This window comes from Canis lupus, chromosome 6 (assembly GCF_048164855.1).
Source record: "Canis lupus baileyi chromosome 6, mCanLup2.hap1, whole genome shotgun sequence".
Classification (NCBI taxonomy): domain Eukaryota; kingdom Metazoa; phylum Chordata; class Mammalia; order Carnivora; family Canidae; genus Canis; species Canis lupus.
In genome coordinates this window covers 10,988,040-11,010,772 of record NC_132843.1, presented here as the reverse complement: position 1 = coordinate 11,010,772, position 22,733 = coordinate 10,988,040, and the positions used below count along the sequence as shown (strand labels likewise).

Sequence of the window (22,733 nt, the reverse complement as noted above, 5' to 3'; positions counted from 1 at the left end):
ATCATTGTATCATTTGTGTCCCCAAGTGACAGGCAGCCTGTCAGGTCATCCATGAAGTAATTGAGGGAGAAAAGAACTAGGTTTGGTCTGAGAGTCAGAGGATGTGTGACTACATAGATGCCTCATATTGTAAAGAAACAATCTGTAACTGTTGGAACAGCAAACGAAGCCCTTGATTCTTGGGAAACTACTGCCCACCATTCCCTCTAAAGGAATCTACTGATTCTCTAGGAAAATACAACTCATTCAAATAGGAGGAACATAAAAGGAATACACATACAGGTACTATAAAGAATATTTAAAAAAAGGTAGCCACAGATATCTTGTAAATGGTAAAAATGCACTGGGAAATGGCCATAAAGAAGATTAAAAGCATAATCCACATTCAAAACAATAATTAATGAAGCAGTTACAGCTATAAAAGAAGATCACAACGAAGAATTATAAGAACTCAGGAAAGAAGTGAGAATACAACAAAAGGTTGCAGGTAGACAGCTGGAGGGTATGAAATGGGAACTGAAGAATTGAAGGAAAGGAAGAGAAGGGACATAAAAGATAAAAATGAAAAAGATCGGATGCCTGGGTGGCTCAGCAGTTGAGCGTCTGCCTTTGGCCCAGGGTGTGATCCTGGAGTCCCAGGATCGAGTCTCACATTGGGCTCCCCACAGGGAGCCTGCTTCTCCCTCTGCCTGTGTGTCTCTGCCTCTCTCTGTGTCTCTCATGGATGAATAAATAAATCTTTAAAAAAATAGAAATGAAAAAGAGCAAAGAAATCATCCAGAGAGAAAAAGATAGAGAAGGATTAGATAAACAAGGAAATATATCCAACATACGCATAGCTATAATTCTGAAGAGGAAAATTAAAGCAATAGCATGGAATAAGTATCTTAAAATAATCCAATAAGGGTTTTCTGAAGTAAAAAGAGACCCAAATCTATTTAATGAAAAGGTATTCATTTTATCAGTGAAAAGTCATACAGAATGGTAAACATAAAGACATAGCTTAGAAAAACAATTGGAAAGAACCCCTTGACAAAAAGATAAAATCAGGTTAAGGGGGAGAAAATGAGGCTGACAGGAGATAACCCACAGAAACACTTACCCTCAGCATACACCAGAACACCATCTGTGACATGCCAAGCCCAAAGAGTAGGAGTCAAGGATTTTCTATCAAGTCAAGCTCTCCTTCAAATATAAAGTCTCAAGTAAAAAGATAGCTTTGAACATGTGAGAATTTGGGTTCTATTGCTCAAACAAGTCTTTCTAGGGGAAGATCATAGAGGACAAGCTATAGACAGACATGATATAAACAGAAAAATGTCAGCAAAAATCCAATGGCCAATACTCCCATCTTCGTTGCAATATTATCTACAACTGCCAAGATATGGAAACAACCTAAATGTCCCTTGATGGATGAATGGCTAACAAAGATGAGGTACATATACAATGGAATATTTATTCAGCCACAAAAATCATGAATCTGTGATAGCATGGATGGATTTTGAGGGCATTATGCTTAGTGAAATAAAACAGAGAAAGGCAAATATTGTATGATCTCACTTATATGTGGAATCTAAAAAACAAACACAACAAAACAACAAAACAAGCTCTTAGAGAACAGATTGGCAGTTGCCAGAGGCGGAAGATTGGGGGTGGATGCAATTGTTTCAGATCAAATGTACAAACTTCCAGTTATAAATAAGTCTTGGGGATGTAATATACAGCATGGTAACTATAGTTAATAATATGGCACTGCATATTTCAAAATTACTAAGAGAATAGATCTTGAAAATTCTCATCACAAGAAAAAAAATTTTGTATCATGTATGGTGATCATTTCATACTATTAACAAATATCAAATTGTTATGTTTTTTTTAGCTTTATTTATTTATTCATGAGAGTCACAGAGAGAGAGGCAGAGACACAGGCAGAGGGAGAAGCAGGCTCCATGCAGGGAGCCCGATGTGGGACTTGATCCTAGGACTCCAGGATCACTCTCTGGGCCACAGGCAGGCACTAAACCTCTGAGCCACCCAGGGATACCCAAATTGTTATGTTTTATACCTAAAATAAATTTAATTTTATACAATAATTTTACATAATGAAATAATAATAACTGGCCAAAACTTAGTTTAAAACATTTTTGAAGAGATTTACTATCTTCTTCATGGATTTAAAAGGGATGATCCAACATTGCACAAATTTCCTGTCAGCTATATATCTGTTCATATGCTTTAAGAATTCTTTTTCTATTTCTAATTTGTCATAATTTTAATTAAATCATTAATGGCTGTTGAATATTACAAAATACCTTTTATGCATTTATTAAGGAAGTCATGTGTTTTCTCCTTTAATTTCCTAATGCTGTAAATTATGTATCTTTTCTAATGTTAAGCTTCCCTTTCACTACCAAATAAATCCTATTCAGTTATGTTATTTTAAATTATTTATAATTATTTAATTTTATTGATATACTTATTAAGAATTTTTGCATCAGGGTGCCAGGGTGGCTCTTGGTTTGGGGTCAGGTCATGATCTCAAGGGTCATGGGATTGAGCTCCGAGGCCAAGTCCAGTCCATGCTCTGTGGGGAGTCTGTTTGGAGAGTCTCTCTATCTGCCCCTTCCTACTCCCTCTCTCTCTCAAATGAATAAATAAATCTTTAAAAGTTTTCTAAAAAAAAAAAAAAAGAATTTTTGCATCAGGTTTGTGAAAAAAATTGCATTAAAATTTTCCTTTTCAAACTGCCCTTGTCTAAGGCTATACTAAATCCTAAAATGAATTTGGCATCTTTTTTGTTCATATCTCTAGAAGAGTTTTTGTGTGACAGGGATTACTTCTTCCCTGCAAGTTTCCTAGAACTCTATGGGTCTGGCCTTTTAACTGAGTAAATTTCAAATTAAGGTGTCAATTTCTTTAATTGTCATGGATGTGGTTTCTGTTTCTATCACATTTTGAAGAACTTAATTTTCTAAGAAATTAATCACTTAAAATTTTAATATATCAGTATGAAGTCTGTTTCTGTTCTATTTTTATGATAGATTTAATGTTTACTGTATATTTGTCCTTGTTCTTTTCTGCATTCCTAATAGTGTTTATGTGATGCTTTCTTTTTTCTGTTTGGTGAGCTTATTCAGAGGTCATGCTCAATATTATCAGTATTTTTAAAGAACAGCAACAACACAAAAATATTTACAGTGATTATCTCTGGGTGATTTCTAGGATCTTCTTTATTTTCTTATACATTTTATTGGGGAGATTTTTTAGACTACATATTAACTGTATGAACCTGCCCCCAAATACTTGATTTTTTAAAAAGATTATATTTATTCACTTAACAGAGGGAGAGAGAGAGAGAGATTGAGCACAAGGGGGCTGGGAAGGGGCAGAGGGAGAGGGAGAAGCAGACTTCCTGCTGAGCAGCGAGCCCAGTGAGGGTAACAGGACCCCAATATGACTTGAGCCAAAGGCAGACGCTCAACTACTGAGCCAACCAGGTGCCCCTGAACACTTTTTAATTATCAACTTCAACGATGATATATTAGACATTGTTATGAGATTTACAATATAATACATCTTGGGGAAATATTTAAAATACTGTATTTCAGATTTCATATTCTCCAATTTTGACAGCAAAAACATTCTTTTTGGTAGTCCAAATGGCACTTTTAGGTGGATGAATTGGAAATGAGGTGTCCCTTCCTCAAGATTCTATTGTCATTTGCTGGCAAATAACAGTAATAAGTAAATAACACTAAGATGACTACTAATATAAATGGTGTTCCCTGTAGTTAGATAGTGTACAGCCTACACAATAATGAGGAGTGTCCCTGAGCTAGAAAGACATATTCGTATCTCTATGGTGACATTTAATAAAGATAAATATGCTGTGCCTTATGTCAAACCATTTAAGGGCATAGTTCAGGGTGGGAGAAACATGTCAATGTGATTTCCCATGAAAAAATGGCTTACAAATTTTACCTGAATGCAAGACAGTTCTGGCATGACTGTCAGACAAGCTAGTACACTGATAGAAGTAGAGTGTTCATGTCCAAAGCTTTTCAATGGACATTGTGAAGTCTGAATTCAACTGAAATATTGTTCACACAATTATATCACAAGTTAAGAGGGATGTTGCTTTTCTTGGAACGAGAGATGATTTGTCATTTGGGATGCTGAGAGTGTGTAGAGTCCAGTTCTGGACTGCTGAAGAATTGCTGAAGGAACTCGGTCTTTTGAAGACAGAACAATGAACACTTAGGGGCAAATCATAAATCATTAAGCATTTGAAGAATTGCCATATGTAAGAGTAATTTGATTCACCTTACATGGCACTTAATGTCCAGGTTAAAGGGAGGTGGATTTGTATTACAACAGAGAAGACTCTTCTAAAAAGGTATCAAGAATGGAAACTGGTACTGGGTAAAAATAGAGATAATCTTTCTAGAGGTTACTGAGTAATATGTGCAAAAATGCTTAACATTTTGGACACCCGTTAGCTGGGCTAATCTAATTCTAGGAATTTCTTTCTTTTTTTTTTTTTTCAAGATTTTATTTATTCATGAGAGACACAGAGAAAGAGGCAGAGACATAGGCAGAAGGAGAAGCAGGCTCTCTGTGGGGAGTCTGATGCAGAACTCCATCCTAGGACCCTGGGATCACGCCCTGAGCCTAAGGCAGAGGCTCAATCACTGAGCCACTCAGGAGCCCCTAATTCTAGGAATTTCTACTGAGTAAATAATTTGATACTTCTTGAGGCATTTGTGACAGTAAAAAATTTGGATAGGTTACTAGGTAAAGAAGAGGAAAGGCAAAGAGAGAGGGAGGGAGAGAGAGAGAAATAGAATGGGGGCAAAGAGAACAGGGGGAAAGGATGAACTCCATGAAACAGAAACTACTATTCTAAAGATGGGGGTGGGAAGGACAGCAAGATATTATTAGAAGATTGCCAGTCAAAATAAGGTTGAATGCAGGCCACTGAGGCAATGGCCCAATTTTTTTGTTAATTAGATGAGAGAATTGTGATTGCTAAAATAAAACTCAGATTGAGGATCTCTAGTGAAGTGAGGTCAACAAAAATAGCTAATAGGTGGGAAATTAGTCATTTGAAAGTAAAGAAACCTATTACAAATGGGTGTTAAACTGTAACACAGAGAAAGAAAATGGATTCGTGTGCAGATTATTGTATGTTATACTGCTACATCGAGAGGGTTTCAGCATGTAGTTGCTACGGAGATGCTTGTTTTAAAAGTGTGCACTTGACGTTCAACGATAGTCCAGACATTTGTGTTATCTCCATCTGAAAATGACAGAGCAAAAAAGTTTCTGCAGAAGAATTACTCCAAATTAGAATATTTAACTTGTGTTGAGATACTAAGATTTGCTTGTACCTTTTTTTTTTAATTGAAGAATAGTGCATAACATTTGGACATACTAACCAGAAAAAAAGTTTCCACATTTCATTGAAAAAGATATTTATGGCATTATTCCTAATGGTGAAAAATTAAAATGAATTCAAATGTTAAATAATTGAGCAATTAATCTTCTGACCATAGTGTAGTGGCATACTTCAATAGCTAGCATATTTTCTTTAAAATGATAGACATTAAAATAAATAAGCATTTATTAAGATAATAAGCATAGGTATGCATACAAATGTACACAAAATTATTTTTACTCTATCTCTTTAGGAAAACTACTGGCACATCCAGTAGTTGCTTCCTAATTGCCAGAGATAATTAGGCAGCATTCTAATTGGCAGACATTATTCCTCGTCCAACTTGACCACTCTTTGGTAGTTGACCTTGTTGAATTCTCCCATTCTTGAAATCCTCTTCTCCCTTCATTTTCATGCTGTTTTGATTTCCTTTCTATCTTTCTGGCTTTTAAAATATTGCTTATCTTTGCTTCTTGTCTGTGCTTTAATGTCTCTGTAGCCCTGTACAGGAAACAGGCCTGTACTGCCCCATCTTCTAACTTGGCATGCCCCAATGTGATCTCATTCACTCTTAAACTTGGCTCTACCTCCTTTTCTTTTTTAAAAAAAATTATTTATTTATTCATGAGAGACACACAGAGAGAGGCAGAGACATAGGCAGAGGGAGATGCAGGCTCCCTCCGGAGAGTCCGATGAAGAACGCAATCCCAGGACCCCAGTATTATTACCTGAGCCAAAGGCAGATGCTCAAACACTGAGCCACCCCTTGGCTCTACCTTCTATGTGATAACCCCAATAAACCTTTCTCCAGTCCTGACATCATCCTGAACTCTGGAACCACACATTCAGTGGCCACCATTCTGTCTTCCTCACCTGAGGAATTTTGACCAATCTGATACCTTCATGGTCAGGTAGAAAGATTATCTTGAATTCCCTCCATCTTTATTACTTCTCCCCTGGGCTGAACCACAGTTATCTCTTGTCTGGATTATTATAAGAACCTCCCAAGTAGTATTTGAATGAATGAATGCTTGCTTATGGGACATATTCAACTGGATATTCTAAAGGCACATCACATTCAAAATGTCTAGAACTAAATCATTCTCTCCATCCAAACTTATTTTTCCTCCCATATTATCTGTCTCAATTGGACGTGTTGACATGCCCCTAGTTTTTCAAACCATAGCTTGGTCATCATTTCTACTCTTTCTTTCCTGACACCTCATTCAATGTCCAAGTCTAGCAATTCTATATATTTTAAAAATGTTTTCTCCTTTTTAGAAACTCTTATCATCAGTATCCCTTACCCTTCCATTTATAGTAAGAGCTCCTTGAGGACAGAAGTCATGTCTTTTCTTTTTCTTTTTTTTTTTCTTTTTTTTTTAGAAGTCATGTCTTTTCAACTTTGTATTCCTAGTCCTTCACAGAGTGCCTAACATATAGTTAGTGCTTGCAAGTGTTTAAATTAAAAATTGTACTATGTACCACAAAAGGCAAAAATATGTATAACACATTGATTGTAAACGTGTAAAATGTACTTGTTTACATTTATGGATATTGGAAGGAGATTTCAAGTATATAAAAAATTGGGGTTTTACTGTAAAGTGATGCAAATAACAAATGTTTTAAATGGAAAGGAAGCAGCAAATATGGAATTCATAGGCAAAGGGGAAGCTAGACCCAACAGGTAAAAATAGCTTACATAGTTTAAAATAGACTAACATCGTTTTATAGTCTAAATAGTCTAATAGTTTAAAATAATCTAACAGATATAAAAATTTAAAATTCCATCTCCACATAAAAGAAGTATCCAGGGAGTACTGGATATATACAGTGATCTCATTTGATATGCACTAGATGGATGACTTCATGTACTTTTCATACAAAGTTCAAAAATGGGTAGGTTTAAGAAATATATCATGTATTAGGTGGTAGACTGTGTGGTCTGGAGATGCTCCCATCTTATTCCATGGAACTTGTGAGGATGTGATCTTACATGGCAAAAGGGACTTTGTAGATGTGATAAAGGTAATGATCATGAGATGGGGAGATTATCCTTGGGTATCTGGGTGGTCCCAACATAATTACAAGAGTCTTTGTAAAGGAGGGAGGGAGGCAAGGAGAGTCAGAGAAGGAGCCCAGGCCACAGAAGCAGAGAGCAGTGATGCCATTGCTGGCTTTGAAGATGGAAAAAGTAGTGAGAATAAGGGAATATAGGCAAGCCCCCCTGGCAGTGGAAAAGGCAAGCCAGGGATCCCTGGGTGGCGCAGCGGTTTGGCGCCTGCCTTTGGCCCAGGGCGCGATCCTGGAGACCCCGGATCGAATCCCACATCGGGCTCCCGGTGCATGGAGCCTGCTTCTCCCTCTGCCTATGTCTCTCTGCCTCTCTCTCTTTCTCTCTCTGTGACTATCATAAATAAATAAAAATTAAAAAAAAAAAAAAAAAAAAAGAAAAGGCAAGCCAATGGATTCTCTCCAGAACCCCCAGAAAGAACACAACCCTGCTGACCTGATTTTAGCTCAGTGAGATCCATTTCAGACTTCCGATCTCCAGTACTCTGAGGTAACAAGTGTGTGTGTTTTTTAAACCACTAGGCTTGTGGCAATAAGAAAGTAAGACATTTAGGATTTTATCCAAAGCCCGACTAAATGTCATTGTGATCTCTGACAGTGAGGTTTCTGCAGTGCCTTTAAATCTGTTCTCCAGTTTCAGTTTGTGATGCTCCACCATGTTGTAAGACTTAATACAAATAATAGCATTTATTGAGGCATTACATAATGTCCCCTTTCCAAGCACGGTTCCATATCTTTTACATTATATTAAGTCATTTAATCCTTTCAAACCCCCTATGTGATAGGTATTAGCTTCATATTCCAGAGGACAGGAGAAGTTAAGTAATTTACTCAAAGTTGCATGAGCAGTAAACACAGGGTTCGAGAACCGCTGTCTGGCTCCAAAGATGGGGAAGCCTTTCTTCTGTCTTTTCTTTCTAAACCCCAGCTTGAAATTTTTCTTCCAATCAAGTCCCCATATTCCATGTTCAAGTATCAATGCTGGTTCTCATTTCGCTTCGTATTATCTTTATCTAACAATCTATAGTTCTGCTAGGCTATGAGAAGAGGGACTGTTTTCACAAAACTTTGAATTCCCCTCTCCTCTCAGCTTCAACCCTTATAGAAGAAAAATCCTCATTTGTTGTCACTTCAGCACTCAGGAAAAGCTCCTTTATAAATAAATCCTATTACAAACCTGACTTTGTAATAGGATCTCCAAGTTCCGACAGAGGCCTTACTTATTTCAGGTAATATGCACTCACAATAACAACTGTTTCAAAACTGCACATTCCTCAAATTATCCTAAGGTTATCACCCAAAAGATTTTTCTAAAGAACTATTATAAGGGAAAAAGGAAGTCATCTGTTTTAAGGTTTTCAGGAAAACACTGCCTCATTTTAAGGATCTCATTACTTAAACTGGTCAGTGGCTTTTTGTCTTTATCTCTTTGGGGGACATGATAAAAGCCGTGGACTTTCCCCCTAAGCAGGATGAACACAAACACCTCTCTTCCTTGGCTTTTTAAGTTCTGGAGTTCACTGACACCATAGAATACACCCTTGCACCCGCTAAATGTCCATAGCCCCAGGCTAAGGACGCTTGAAGTAGGGGGAGGGGTATGCCTTGCCTTTCTTCATCTGAGTTCTCCTTAACACGCCATCCTTCCCACTCAGGAGTCTTCTCAAAGTAGGATTACTTCAGCCGTAGTCAAGCTATTCCCCAGTTCAGCTTCTGGACAGCCTCAGCCCCATGAGTGGCCTCCCAGCAGATGCTCCAAGCCTGGAAACACTCTGCCTCTGAGGGTCTGCATCAAGGGTTTCTGCCTTCAGAAGCTCTTCTAGAAAGGCCTTTTCTGGAAAGTAAGCTTTCCAACTGGCCTGCCACCAATGACATTTCTCTGGCCTGTTGGCCTGAAGCAATCTCTTTCTTTCCAGGCCTCAAACATGGCCAAAAAACACTTGTTTTCAGAGAGCAAAATGAGAAAATAGGGGCTTTGAAGTTTGATAAATAAAGAAAAGAGGCCAGGCAGCATGTTTTTGGGCATGCCAGTTCCCTTAAGACAGAAGCCTACTTGAAAAAGTAAATCGTGGTTATCGTTTCAGGAGATGAGTGCCTATTACTGAAATAAGTAATTTATAATTCAGAATAGTGTGCATGAGTTTCACACTGACACCCATAAATCAGTACATCAATTTTTTAGTGTGCAGTGGGAAGGTGTGAGATTCACTCATCTCAATGAATGGAAGTGAATACTGCCCTGATAACCCATAATTAAAATTCCAAGGCCTCCCTAGAAAGCTCTTGTCCTTTGATCAAAGGCAGAAGAATGTGAGACAGCCAGGAGCACCTCAGGTCCAACCATGATGCGAACCATACCTGTTGGTGGGGTGGGGAGCCTGATTGGTACCAGCTGTGTGGCTGGCTGTGGCACATATTACTATGCATTGCCAACTTCTGGATCTATTTGCACCCAGATGCAGCTCCTAGAGGTGCCAAAAGATCATAATTTACAAAAAAATGTGAGTAGGAGAAAAATTTTGCATTGTCCAAGAGATGCTTTAGCCCTAAGCCCAAAAAGTATGAGTAGAAATACTCTAGGTACTGCCTGGTAGACTAATGGTGAGTCAGGTACAAAATACAGAGTAGGAGCAGAGTGGGGCTCCTGGGTAGGACAGTGCCTGGGCAGGGTGGAAGATTAAGAGAAACTTTGTAAGGTGCCCAGCACAATGTCCCGTGCCAAATGAATGACTGATAAATGGTAGCTGAAATCTGGGCAAAATCCCAAGCTAGTTGTCATGTTTCTAGTGAAAAGTTGGTTTTACTTATTGAAAACTAGCTCCTTTATAGAACTGACTCCTCAAAATAACTCCCGAGGTAAGTTTTTTGCAAAACAGGAACTAGAAAATGAGTGGAAATGGCTTACTTAATGCCACATAGTGAGTGCATGGAGGACAGAGTTCACACAAGACAGGCCTCACTCCCTGGGCCTCCCTGTGCTCTTGTGCACACGTGGAAAAGGATTGGCCTCTTCTGACACCTCTAAGCGTGAGGCATCGCAACAGGATGTTACCTTCTCTTGGCAAGCCCAAATCTAGTAGAAGTTGTTATATTAAAAACAACTAGTCGAAGTCATTACATTAAAAATGACTAGAATGATGCTGTCCAATAAATAGAATTTTCTACAATGATGGGGACGTTTAATATCTGTTTGTCCCATAGGGTAAATACCAGCCACATGTGACTGCTGAGCACTAGCCATGTGGCTATTGTGACTGAGACACTGTAATTTGTGTTCTTATTTAATTTTAATTAACATAAATTTCAGTAACCACTTGTGGCTGCCATATTGGACAGTACAGAACTAGACTATTTGATTTAAAAGGAGCCCTAGGGGCCATCTGCCTAATTTCCTTCACTCTGTCCCATGTTCATCCAGCCTCCTTTTACACATTTTAAAGAAGCTTTCCCCCTAACTTGGGATCTGATGCCTTTGTTAGGAAAAAAAGTCTTCCTAATCTAACAGTGGCCTCTTCAGATGTATGATCTGAGGATACAGTTTGGTTTTGGTGTAATATTCCCAGGGATAGTACCTCTTGATATGCTTTCTGGGAGCTCCTCTTGTGCCTGTGAATTTTTAGGTCTCCAAGGGCAGCCTCAGCTGTATCTCCGTTCTCTGGGTGTGTGGTGTTACGTTGCCATCCACAAAATCCCAGCCATCCTATCGTGCTGACCTGTGGCTGAGCTGAGCAACAGATGCAGAATGAATGTGAGGAAGCCTCCCTCACCACCAGGGCTTTGCTCTCTGCCTAGATTTCTTCTCTGGGGCCAGGCAGCTCTACTGCCTCCAGGGCCAGCAGCCTGGGAATTGGGCTCAGCCTAGTTGATATCTGATGCCTCCTGGGCCTCTCTGGGGAGTCTTTCCCTGCTCCTTCTTCCCTCCTACTATTGCTTGTCCTTAGACGTGCTGCCCAGAGAGTCAAATTGTTTGGGTTTAGCCTCCAGGCTAAACCGTATTCTTCATCTTTGGGAAATTCGAGTATTTTAGAAAAAAAAAATTCTATATCATCTTGTCAAAGACAGATAGAATCCTGTCCGCCATTATTTTCACCAGCTGCATGGGAAGCTACCTTATCTCTTCAGCTCCTTTGCCAAAGTGGTCTTTCTTTTTCCCCATTTATCTAGTCACCTCTCCCAGATTTCAGTCTGGGTCTCACAGTCACTAAATAAATCTTGGTTGAATGAAAGATTTGTTGAGAATGGCAATTCTATTAAGCCATTTAACAAAAATTTTTATTACACACCTGTGATCTAGATAATGCAAAGGGACTACATATTTTGATAGTTGGGTGGATTCATCCCTGGTTGAAGCTAAGAGATACAATGCTACATTCTATTCATCCACTAATCTAATTAAGTGAGATTAAATTGGTGTGGTTTAATTTTAGTGAATTCTTTCATTTCTTACAAGTCCCTGTTAAGTGAATAATTAACATTTCATTCTTATGTATGAGGTTATTTTATAAAATATTGAACCAAGAGAAAGTGAAGGCTGTGGAACATATTAAGACTTTAAACGATCTTCATTTGGGTTTAAACAAAGAGGGGAGAGCATTTAGTAAGGGCTTGCTAGAACACTGAATTATCTGCACTGAGATACACGTATATGAGGAAAAATCCCAAATGAGCGGAGAAGTGGGATGGTGCAGACTCCATTGACTTCTAAGTTCATGACTTAACTGCCTTTTATCAGTTCTTTTATCCTGATGCATTTCTGAAGTCTGACCATTCCGTATTGTTACTTATTATAAGAATTAAGTTTAAACTCTAACATTCCCTAACAGCATATATTTACTGGATATACACAGCCACCTCTAAGGTGACATACATGAGGGCTCTGGCACTGTATATTATATGACTCAATTAAGCTATATGTTTATAGGTCATTAAGAAGCATTCTAAAGGTAGACCTATAGTTACCTTTTTCTTAATATCTAGAATAGTAATTTACCAAACAGTAAAACTGGTGAACTTCTTAAATATTTAGTTAATGATCTAGGCTATATGGAGCTCGTGTGCCAAGCAGAATTATGACTCACAATATGCCTGAGAAATGACACTCTGGTCTCCCAAAAGGACAAAAATATATAAAGTCACAGTGACTTATAAAGGAATTGGGTTTGGGGATTCCTCATTCATTTCCTCATCATTTCAGTGAAATTACTTCTCATGGAAACAAACATCCCTACATTAAGCCAAGCAAAGGATATTAAATAGGCATTTAATACTGCATTTATTTGGACATAACTTTACACTATTACTAACAACATCATAACTACAATCAGGTTGGCAGTCTCAAGAGGTCAGTAATGTTTCCCATTGAAACAAATGAATAATCAAAACAGCCTTGAGAGATGGCTGTATCACAGATTGAGGTATAATTTTCCAGCTACATGAAATAATAGTGTTCTATTACAGTTTAACAATTCGTACGTCTGACTTTGTAAACAAATCTCCCATATTCCTTGCTTTCTAACATGGTCACTTTCCAAACTAGACTTAAATTTATACCCAATCATAGAGGCTGATTCTGGTTTTTCACCATAGTTGATCATTTTTTAAAAATACTTTATTTATTTATTTAAGAGAGAGAGAGTGAGAATGGCAGAAGGAGAAGCATGTTCCCTGCTGAGCATGGAGCCTGCCACTGGGCTTGATCTCAGGACCCCAGGATCAGGACCTGAGCCAAAGGCAGATGCTTAACCAACTGAGCCACCCTGAAGCCCCTCATCATAGTTGTTCATTTTTAAAATTGTTGTTAAAATAGAGTCTCATCAAGAAACAATCCTTCAGGAAGAGAACAAATAGAATTTCACAAAGTAGAGGCAGCATGATATGCTGGAAGGTGAACAGGTTTTGAAATCAGAGCAGGGTTTAAATCTCCATTACATCACTTACTAGTAGTATAATCTTGAGCAAATTAATTACCCCATTTAGTGTATAATGCGGGTATGGACAGCTATTCCAATAACTTTCAGAAATAAGGACAATATATATTAAGCATAGGTCCATAGAATTTTCTTGATAAATTATGGTCCCTTTTCTCCTTTTCTTTGCCTTCTTCTTTTACTCATGGCCATCATTCGTTATCACATGGGAGTGCATCTGGCATGTAATGGTGATGAGAAGATGCTCAGTATGGTGCTGTGAAAAGGAATCCAGGGCCCTGTGTATTCTCCAAAATGTCAGTTACTCTGGGTCACAGGCAAGGAAGCAGGTATGAAGATGATATAAAAATTTGTCTGTCAAAGCCAAGAAGTGATTTTAGTGTGTGACTCAGGAATTCTGGGTGCCCCATGATTGGCTACTGTCTTCATGGATGGGGCACCAGGAGGACCACAGCCAGGGAGAGCTGTTGCTGCTAATTAAGTTTACCAAACTCGGGATAGCTCCCTCGTTTTTCTTTCTTTCTTTCTTTCTTTCTTTCTTTCTTTCTTTCTTTCTTTCTTTCTTTCTTTCTTTCTTTCTTTCTTTTGTTCTTGGGTTTTTTTGTTTGTTTTTTGTTTTGTTTTGTTTTACTTTTATCAGGGTTTTAGCAGGGCGGTGGATTGAGGGGGAAGGGATCTGGACTTGAATTCTTCAATTCTTCTGTTTTGAATGGTTTCATAAGGTTTTCTGTATATGAACAAGGAATTGCATGGTTCAAAAGTGTAAAAAGCACTGGGCTAAGTGGCCATTGAAGTTCTTTCTGACACCTGCTTATATCGACTGCGCATGCTCACTGGGAGTTCATAAAAAAGAAAGGCACAATGAGATGCACTCTCCAGAAACTCTAGCAACAGAGGAAACCATAACCAAATTAGACCCAGTCAGTGCCTGCAGTGGGAAAAGCAGGGCTGGGGCAGGGAGCAGAATTTCTTGAGCCTACAGAATACTAAACTAAATGAACACCTCGTGCTACGTGAGTGCAGAGGTGTAAGAGTTGCGGAGGAAGATTTCCTGCTGGCCTTGCTTCTACACTGCTCTCTACAACTGAGGAGCCGTGAGCATTCCGATTAATTTCTCCAGGCCTCAGTTCACACCTTGTAAGTGTGATTTGGGGGCAGTCTTTTGTTCCCAATTATATAATAAAATAGCTCTCTAAAAATTCAGTCAAGAAGAAAGACAAGGAAGAAAGGAACAGAAGAAAGCACAGCTAAGCCCAATTCTCTTGTGCTTAGTAGGGTGTGGGGGATGGGGAGGTAGAAGTGGGAAGCACATATCTGATTTCTGAGCATCACTGCGGGTAAGAGAAGTCAAGGACATCATTAAGGTCTTGCCCAGCATGCGTACAGTCTTCCAGGGAGTTCCATACCACCAACCTGGGATGAGGTGGTATTATTGGTGGGTGGGGCATAGAGGACCAAGGGAAGACAAGCAAGGTCAGTTTGGAGGAGAAACGAGGATGTAGTTTCCAATTTCCTACCATGGAACAGCTACAGGAATTGGTTATCTAGATATACCAATGGAATCTACTAAATAACAGTTGGCTTTGGGACTTTTTTTTTAACAGCATGAAAAGTCAAAATATGTATTTTTAAGGAAGGATGAAAGCTCATAGGAGACAATTTTGATTGATTGTTCAGTTCATGAGATCATCTGGCATGAAATAAAATGTTTCTTTTTCTGTGCAGTGATTGCATAAGCCAAATATGGCAAAGCGACCTACACGACAATTTTCGGCCTATGGATCTGATTTTTTATAAGCTTCACCACACACCCCTCACAGAGGGTTCTTGTTTTTGGTGGATTTGTTTCACCTCCTTTGTGAAAGCCTTAGAGAGAAGGCAGCAAGCAGGAAAATCAGCTATTTATAGTCTTTTTTTGACGAAAAGTGTCTGCTCAGCGTGCCATGGAATACTTCCAAGAGGTGGGAGAACAGGAAACTATCTAAAATCAACTAGAAGGCTGGAGGAGTGTTATGGGGGAAAGATTTTACATGGGAATCATTTTCAGAAAGCTCAGGTTTCATTTGCAAACAAATGACAGTTACTTTCACTGACACCCCCTAAGTTACCAAAAAGCCAGCTAAACTTGTACTAGTTGAGGAGAAAAAAAAGACAAAAAAAAAAAAAAAAGATACGAATTCTCCAAAGATTCTAAGTAACTGGGGCTTTTAAGGGGACTTTAGAAGCACACCTCTCTCTGTATCTATTTATTGCTGGAGGGGCCACCAGTCAGACCACTGCGTGTAGAACAACTTGTGCTGGCAGGTGGCCTATGTGTTAGCTAGCTTCAGAGAATGGAGACGATTAATATGGGACTTCAGTCATGAGCAAAGAAAAGAGATGGACAAGGGCCTGTTGTCATCTGCTAGCAGTGGTGGAAGAACTCCCACCTATCAAAGTTGCCCTGCTGGAAATGCTCCTCAAAAAACCTGGATGAGTCATTAAGGGAGGCAAATGGATAGAGTCCCCTTGTAGACAGGCTCCATAGCTGCTGCTGTTAATTAAATTTGTCCTGTTGACTTACCAAAGCTGCTTGGGATAAGGTGGTCACGACAAACTTAAGGTATGAAAGCAAAAGCAGGTGTTCTGTGAACAAACTAAAGCTTCAGGAGGCTAGAAGAATTGTGCTCCATTGGCAAATACAAGCCATGGGAAAACTTGACCCACTGATGCTGAGCTAGCAAAAGATCTACACTGTGTGATCTTTTCATCACGTGTTTAGTTGGAACATGGGCAAAGAAGCCTTAAACCTACACTGGGCTGAAGACCAACTGATATCCAACACTGGAGAAGGCTTTCCTTTACCAGGAACAGATAAGCTCATCTTAACCCTGGTTGAATTAAAGTGAGGTCAAGGAAAATATAAGAAAGTAGTGTGGTATAGGAGACACGTGGAGAATCAGTGAAGCATTTTGATGTCTGAAGATTTGTAAACACCAAACATTTCACATTATTTTTTATTTTCAAAATCAGAAATAATTTTTTTTCTAAGACCTGAACAAACAAAAGAGTCATATTGTCATACCCATTTCACAGGTATAGAAATGGAAATACAAAGGGAAGGGAGACTAAAATCGTGTTGGAAGTCAGCAGAGAGAGGAAAGCTCGAGGAGCGCCTGAAGCCCATGTTTTCATCTGTTAGACTCTACTGCCCCCTTCAGTAAATAAAATGATAAATGTAACCTGATAGTTTTCTAGAATTGGCTTTAAGTGTGGCTCTTTGATCTCTGTGTTGGAATCACCCCAAAACTACAGATTCAGCATCTCTTGGGTTAATGTCAGAAATCCTCCATTTTTAGCCATTTTCAAGGTGATTCTTGTGCACTCAAAGTAAAGGAGCCATTGTCCTAAATATTCCATGATAGATCAAGTGTTTACACATATATATGATTCTTTTTTTTTTTTAATATTTTATTTATTTATTCATGAGAGACTGAGGGGGGAGACAGAGAGAGAGAGAGAGAGAGAGAGAGAGAGGCAGAGACACAGGCAGAGGGAGAAGCAGGTTCCATGCAGGGAGCCTGAGCTGGGACTCGATCCTAGGTCTCCAGGATCACGCCCTGGACCGAAGGCAGCGCTAAACCGCTGAGCCACTGGGGTTGCCCTATATATGATTCTATAATACGGTCACAGGTACATTAGCAATTTTTATCCTAAAAAAGTAAGGTGAGAGGTGTAGGACACTGACTACCAAGATAGTGTAGGATGCCAGAGAGAAGTACATCATCTTCAGAATCCAGTCCCAGGGTTAAAGATAACATATCCAAACGTGGGCCATTTCTGCTCCATTTGTCCTCCTTTGGTACATAGCTTACTCATAATGAGACCACTGAGATGCAGAAGGGACTGACAAGGATAACAGGAAAAATATATGTATTTCTATTTTTTAGGAATTAAAAATGCACTACCCTGGCATTAGTAACCACAGAATTACAAATCACAGGTAATGATTTAGTTAACAACTGTTTTCATCTCTTATGAATCTTTTAAGCCACAAACATGCTTCATATCTAACTTTGAGGGGATATCTGGGTGGCTCAGCAGTTTAGTGCCTGCCTTCGGCCCAGGGCCTGACCCTGGGGTCCTGGGATCGAGTCCCAAGTCAGGCTCCCTGCATGGAGCCTGCTTTCCTTCTGCCTGTGTCTCTGCCTCTGCCTCTCTGTGTCTCTCATAAATAAATAAATTAAAAACAAACAAACAAATCTAAGTTTGAAATCAGTTCTTTCCTCCCTTTGCCTCCTTGTGCCTTGACTCTACTACCTTAAAAGGATGTAGTAAGGACAAGTAATCTAGTCTTTGAAAAGGAGCCTTAAGGGTTTGCACAGATGTGTGAGACATAATGGGAAGAAGAACAGGGCTGTCGCTGGACAGTAAGTATGCTGGTTGCAGCCTGCTACCGACAGGATGACTGAGCTTGTATCAGTCAAGCTGTCTCCCTAGGGTTTATTTTTGTCATTTTTAGAAAGAGGGGGTTGGACAAAATAATCATAAAGAATTCTTCCATAAGGTTATTATTAGATGAGAAATAGGTAGGCAGGAAGATGCTATGTCCACCTTGCCAAGAGAAATTTGTACATGAGAAGGTATGCCAGATGGCCTTCCAATGAGGAGGTTCTAAAATGCTAAAATTATCATTTTTCTGAAAAACAAAAACAACAACAACAAAAAACAAATCTGGTTGATTTTTTACACACCTTAAGGTTTTAGAAACCTGGAGAGTAAAATCAGGGAGGAGTTAGACAATTCTGCAAGTCTATATTAAACAGTGGAAGAAAAAAAAAAACAAGTGGAGCAGAAATCATTTCCTTTCATTGTTGTTGGATGTCTCTTTGTATGAAAGGGACTTATCCTCACACCAGGGAAGTAGGCCACCCCTAACTGGTTTACACTATTGGTCTGAGATAAAGGTCCATAAAATCCCTGTAATGGCAAAGTAATGAGTTTTCTAGTGAGATCTTTGAAAAATCTGATTCCCCACTTTATAGTCATTCTTCTTCCATGGACATTGTGAAATTGTGTGTTTAAAATGGATCCTGGGGATCCCTGGGTGGCTCAGCGGTTTAGTGCCTGCCTTTGGCCCAGGGCGCGATCCTGGAGTTCCCGGGATCGAGTCCCACTTCGGGGTCCCGGCATGGAGCCTGCTTATCCCTCTGCCTGTGTCTCTGCCTCTCTCTCTCTCTCTCTCTCTCTCTCTGTCTATCATAAATATAAAAAAAAACATAAATAAATAAATACATACATACATACATACATACATAAATACAATGGATCCTATGTCATGAATCAGAGATCAAAGAAAGTATATATATAAATGCAGATTTTGAATTATGGGGGCAGGGATGTCTATGCAGATATAACGTGTACATATGGACCTATGCACATGCATACTACATTTGGTAACTCTGGACTCTACGTAATTCTGCTTCATAACAGTTCTGTGATATCACAAGACTGAATTTGTAGGAAATTTCCTAATTCTGTGAGAATAGTGAGTAGAAACGTCAATTGATAGAGAGTAATGACTTAATGTACATGGAAGAAAAGATCTACATGTTTAGAAAACTCATTTTGCAAATGTAATTAGAAGTCTCTTAATCTTAGAAATGGAAACACATAAAAAAAAAAAAAAGAAATGGAAACACAGTAGGGTATATTGCTTAACTTGAGCAAATAAAAAAACCAACCATTTTAAAAGATAGTTTTATATATCCTTATACTTAAAAGACCAGAGAATCAGATTTTCCTTGGTCGTATGAGTGTTCTCCAAGAAAGAGAAGAGTTAAAAAAAAGTATCAGAAATAAAAAATTGGTCAAAAGCAACAGGAGTGAGATGATACGCTTCTCCTTACACTACATTCCCTCCTTTACCTTTGTTAATTGTATAACAGCAATTAATTCATTCTTTATATTTTTATCTTTTAGCTAGAGAGAGGACTGGGTTGAAGGAGAATAAATCATTCCTTGAAAAAATTAAAGCACTAGACCCCGGCTCCCACTGTGGTTTCAGTCTAACAATTTATAAAAACATTTAAATATGCATTTACAAAAATTAAGTAAAATAAAAATGTCCCTGTGCCATAACGTGTTCCAAATGGTAGTTACTAGGGGCAGAACTTAATGATAGATGAGTAAGATGATTCTGAGAAGCAGATAAATGAGCCCTGAATGGGAAGTTACACATGCATGTTATTTTTATTCAGTGGGAAAAGTTATGAGTTCAAAGTTTTAAATGAGTAATACAAATCAGTGAGGTCACATAACTCTGGATATCACTGGTTTTACCTGAAAAGAACTATTTTATTTTATTTTTTCTAGTAAGCTGGCAAATGACAGAAAAAAACCTGACCAAGGGGTATTATAGTTTGAATCATGTGGAGGTTCTGATTTCAACTGTTTAGAATAAAGATGGAATTTCTCCATTATTCAGTAGCATAACAGGGAGCACAATAACCTACTAATTGAGGTTGTTGCCTTTGAACCTAAAATGAAATGGTAAGAATGTAATCTAATCGCTAAATCAAAGGGGTAATACTGGATATATTTTTTAGTAGCTCATATAAAATCTCAAACAAAAGACCAATGTGTTATACCATTCACAAATCACTGTTCATGTAAAGTTGTGTAAACCTATGATCTCAAATGGACAGGAGATTATGGATGAATCTTTCTCTACAGAATACAAATGATTACCTGGAGTTTTGCCTTTAATTTGCAACCAAAGTAACTTGTTTTCTAAGGAAGATAGAGAAAGAGGAAGTAAAGGCCACTGGTCATAAAGAGATCCAAGGCTAGTTTTTCTCTTATTCTATGCTAACCAGTGCTATACCTTCCATTAGCAGATTGGACTCTCTCTGATTAGAAAACATGTGTTATGGAACCCTTGACTGTAGCTAACCAGGTACCTTTGAATAATGAAATTGCAGACCAAGAATCACAAACTTTCTTTAACAATTTTCAAGAAGGATTACCTATTTCTTTTTTGAGCTTGCTTTGGCTGCCATTGACTCTTTCTGGATCCCTGCTTTCTGACAACGTTTTGCTAATTGTCTCCTCCACATCTCCACTATTATTTGGATATAGGTAATAGTGAGAATTAGAATCAGAGAGAGAATAATCAGGATTCTGCTAGCTGTGTACTTAATTTTATATTCAAAGTTAGGATCAGGCAGGAGTAACCTCATTTTTCTATCAACAAAGAGGACATATTTACTACAATCAGTGAAAAATAGGGAGAAGATTGTGCAATCCAAGAAGGAAATATATTCAAGAATCTTGACGCTCCTTGCTGGATTATTAAGGCAATTTAAATTAAAAATAAAATTATTAATTAATGTGGTTGAGGTTTTTTTTTTTTTTAAAGCCAGCAAGCAAACGTTGCAGTAACCAAGTAACCAAAGTCACTAGCAGAATTGCTCAGCACTGTCACACATTTCACATAAAGTAGTTTTAATATTTAAATTGTTCTAAAACAAGAGGAAAGAAAACCTCAGCCCAGGAAGGAAAACTCTCACTAGGCAAAGACTGAAATAATCTTGAACAAAATTTTGAAAAATAGTTGTCCTTGCACTGGAAAAAAAATCCTGGGCTTATGCTTGTTATGAATGATTCTTCAGTGATCTTTTGTGGAGTCTAATTTGACCAAGAGACAAAAAAATTTTTAAAAAGCCAGGATGGAATGAAGGATGGAAGGAAGATAGAAAGGAAGGAGGGATGGAAAAGGAGGAAAAAAGAAAAAGCCCCAGCCATCCAGAAATTTTAATTTTGCAAAGGACCGGTAAGCATTCAGGAAGCACTCAGGATCCTTGTCATGGAAAACAGCCGATCACATTTCAATCACTAGCCACACAATGTCCTCTAACAGCACCTAGCACCTTAGATCAAAAGTGTCAATGGAGGATTTTATGAAGCCTCTGTGGAGACACTGATTTGTAGGTATCCAGTGCCTCAACCTGTTTTCTTACCATCTGAACATACAGTAGTTTATTAGCTCTTTCAGTCTTTCTAGCTATTATTATAAGAGAAGACATAAAATAACAAAAACTATCTTCCCCTCCCCCCAAAAGAAAACCTCACTCAAACCAACAACACACTATCACCAAATACAAAGTAATAAAAGAGTTGTACCCAAACCTGGTCAGTCCTTCCATTTCTTGAAACTTGCACACAAACTGAAGAAACCCACTCAGCCTTAAAAAGGTCGATCATTTCGCTCTCCTAAAATTTCATCTCTGAGAGTGGCTTTCTTTCTGGTCTCTGTCTTGCTCTCTCTCTCTCTCTCTCTCCCTCTCCCTCTCTCTCTCTCTGTGTCTCTACTTCTACCGAGGAGAGCGTTTTGTTTCCCTTTTCCTGTTTCTGCTGCTGGATGAATGCAAAATACATGATTGAAGGGATTTTTTTTTTTTCAGGTTAACAGTTGGAAATCTAAAATCTTGCTCTTCTGAATGCCTTTATATGCTAGTCACTCAAAACATAACGTTCACATAAAGAGGCATATACAGAACCAAGAATCCTGCTTTTTTTTTTAAAGCAAAACAAAACAACAACAAAAACTCCTTTTACTCCTTTGAGCCTATTCCTATTTTATTTACTTAACTATTAGCACTTACCCGGAGATGTGCCATAAATGCTCTATTCCAAATGTATAAAAGCCAACCACATCTCAACTGAGAATTAAACAGTTTTAATGTCTTCAAATCCATGTCCCTGCTCCAAACCCTGATACAGTCACTGGCAGCAGTACAAGATTCTAAACAGCAGACATCTGATTCTTGACATTTAAAAATAACAATATTGGGGGGAAAAGGGAGTCTTTCTTTTTTATTATTATTATTAACTACAAACAGCTTGTGAGTGAGCACATACCACAATTGACTGTATTAACTGGATATTGCAATAATTTCAAGCCACAATATTTTTTTTTTCTAAATAAACATCAGACAGGGCCCAAATACCTACAGACTTCTCATTTTCTATATAATCATGGCAATGACCTAAGTTAAATTAATTCCAGGTGGTAATTCTCCAAAGAGAGAATCAGAACTCTGCTAGTGTTTAGATTCTCTTATTAGGGAATATTAATTTAACCTTTGTGCAGTCTTGAATTTATGGACATATCAGTTCTTGTGTTGTTTGTCTAAGATGGGTCACATTTCATGCACATGCAGTCTTAACTGCATGCACAGATATGAGGTCAAAGGAACATGGGCATTTGCTACAGAATAAAACAGGCCATAAGATAAAAGTAATGAGCCTTTATT

General features: G+C 38.3%; 1 protein-coding gene across 28 annotated transcripts in view; it reads right to left on the bottom strand.

Moving 5' to 3' along the window:
- The window catches only part of DLGAP1 (DLG associated protein 1), an 874,662-nt gene that overhangs the window by 301,721 nt on the left and 550,208 nt on the right, over nucleotides 1-22,733 (bottom strand). For 3 of the 28 annotated variants that reach the window (XM_072828896.1, XM_072828899.1, XM_072828904.1), the window contains exon 1: nucleotides 22,083-22,212. The exons of 14 other annotated variants lie outside the window; for them this stretch is intronic. In XM_072828896.1, coding sequence (XP_072684997.1) covers nucleotides 22,083-22,175 — 93 coding nt within the window. In that variant the 5' untranslated portion in view covers nucleotides 22,176-22,212. Of the gene's footprint in view, nucleotides 1-21,600; nucleotides 21,796-22,082; nucleotides 22,213-22,733 lie in introns of those variants that run through there. 11 more of the 28 variants (XM_072828898.1, XM_072828902.1, XM_072828903.1 and 8 more) reach the window with 5 other exon arrangements.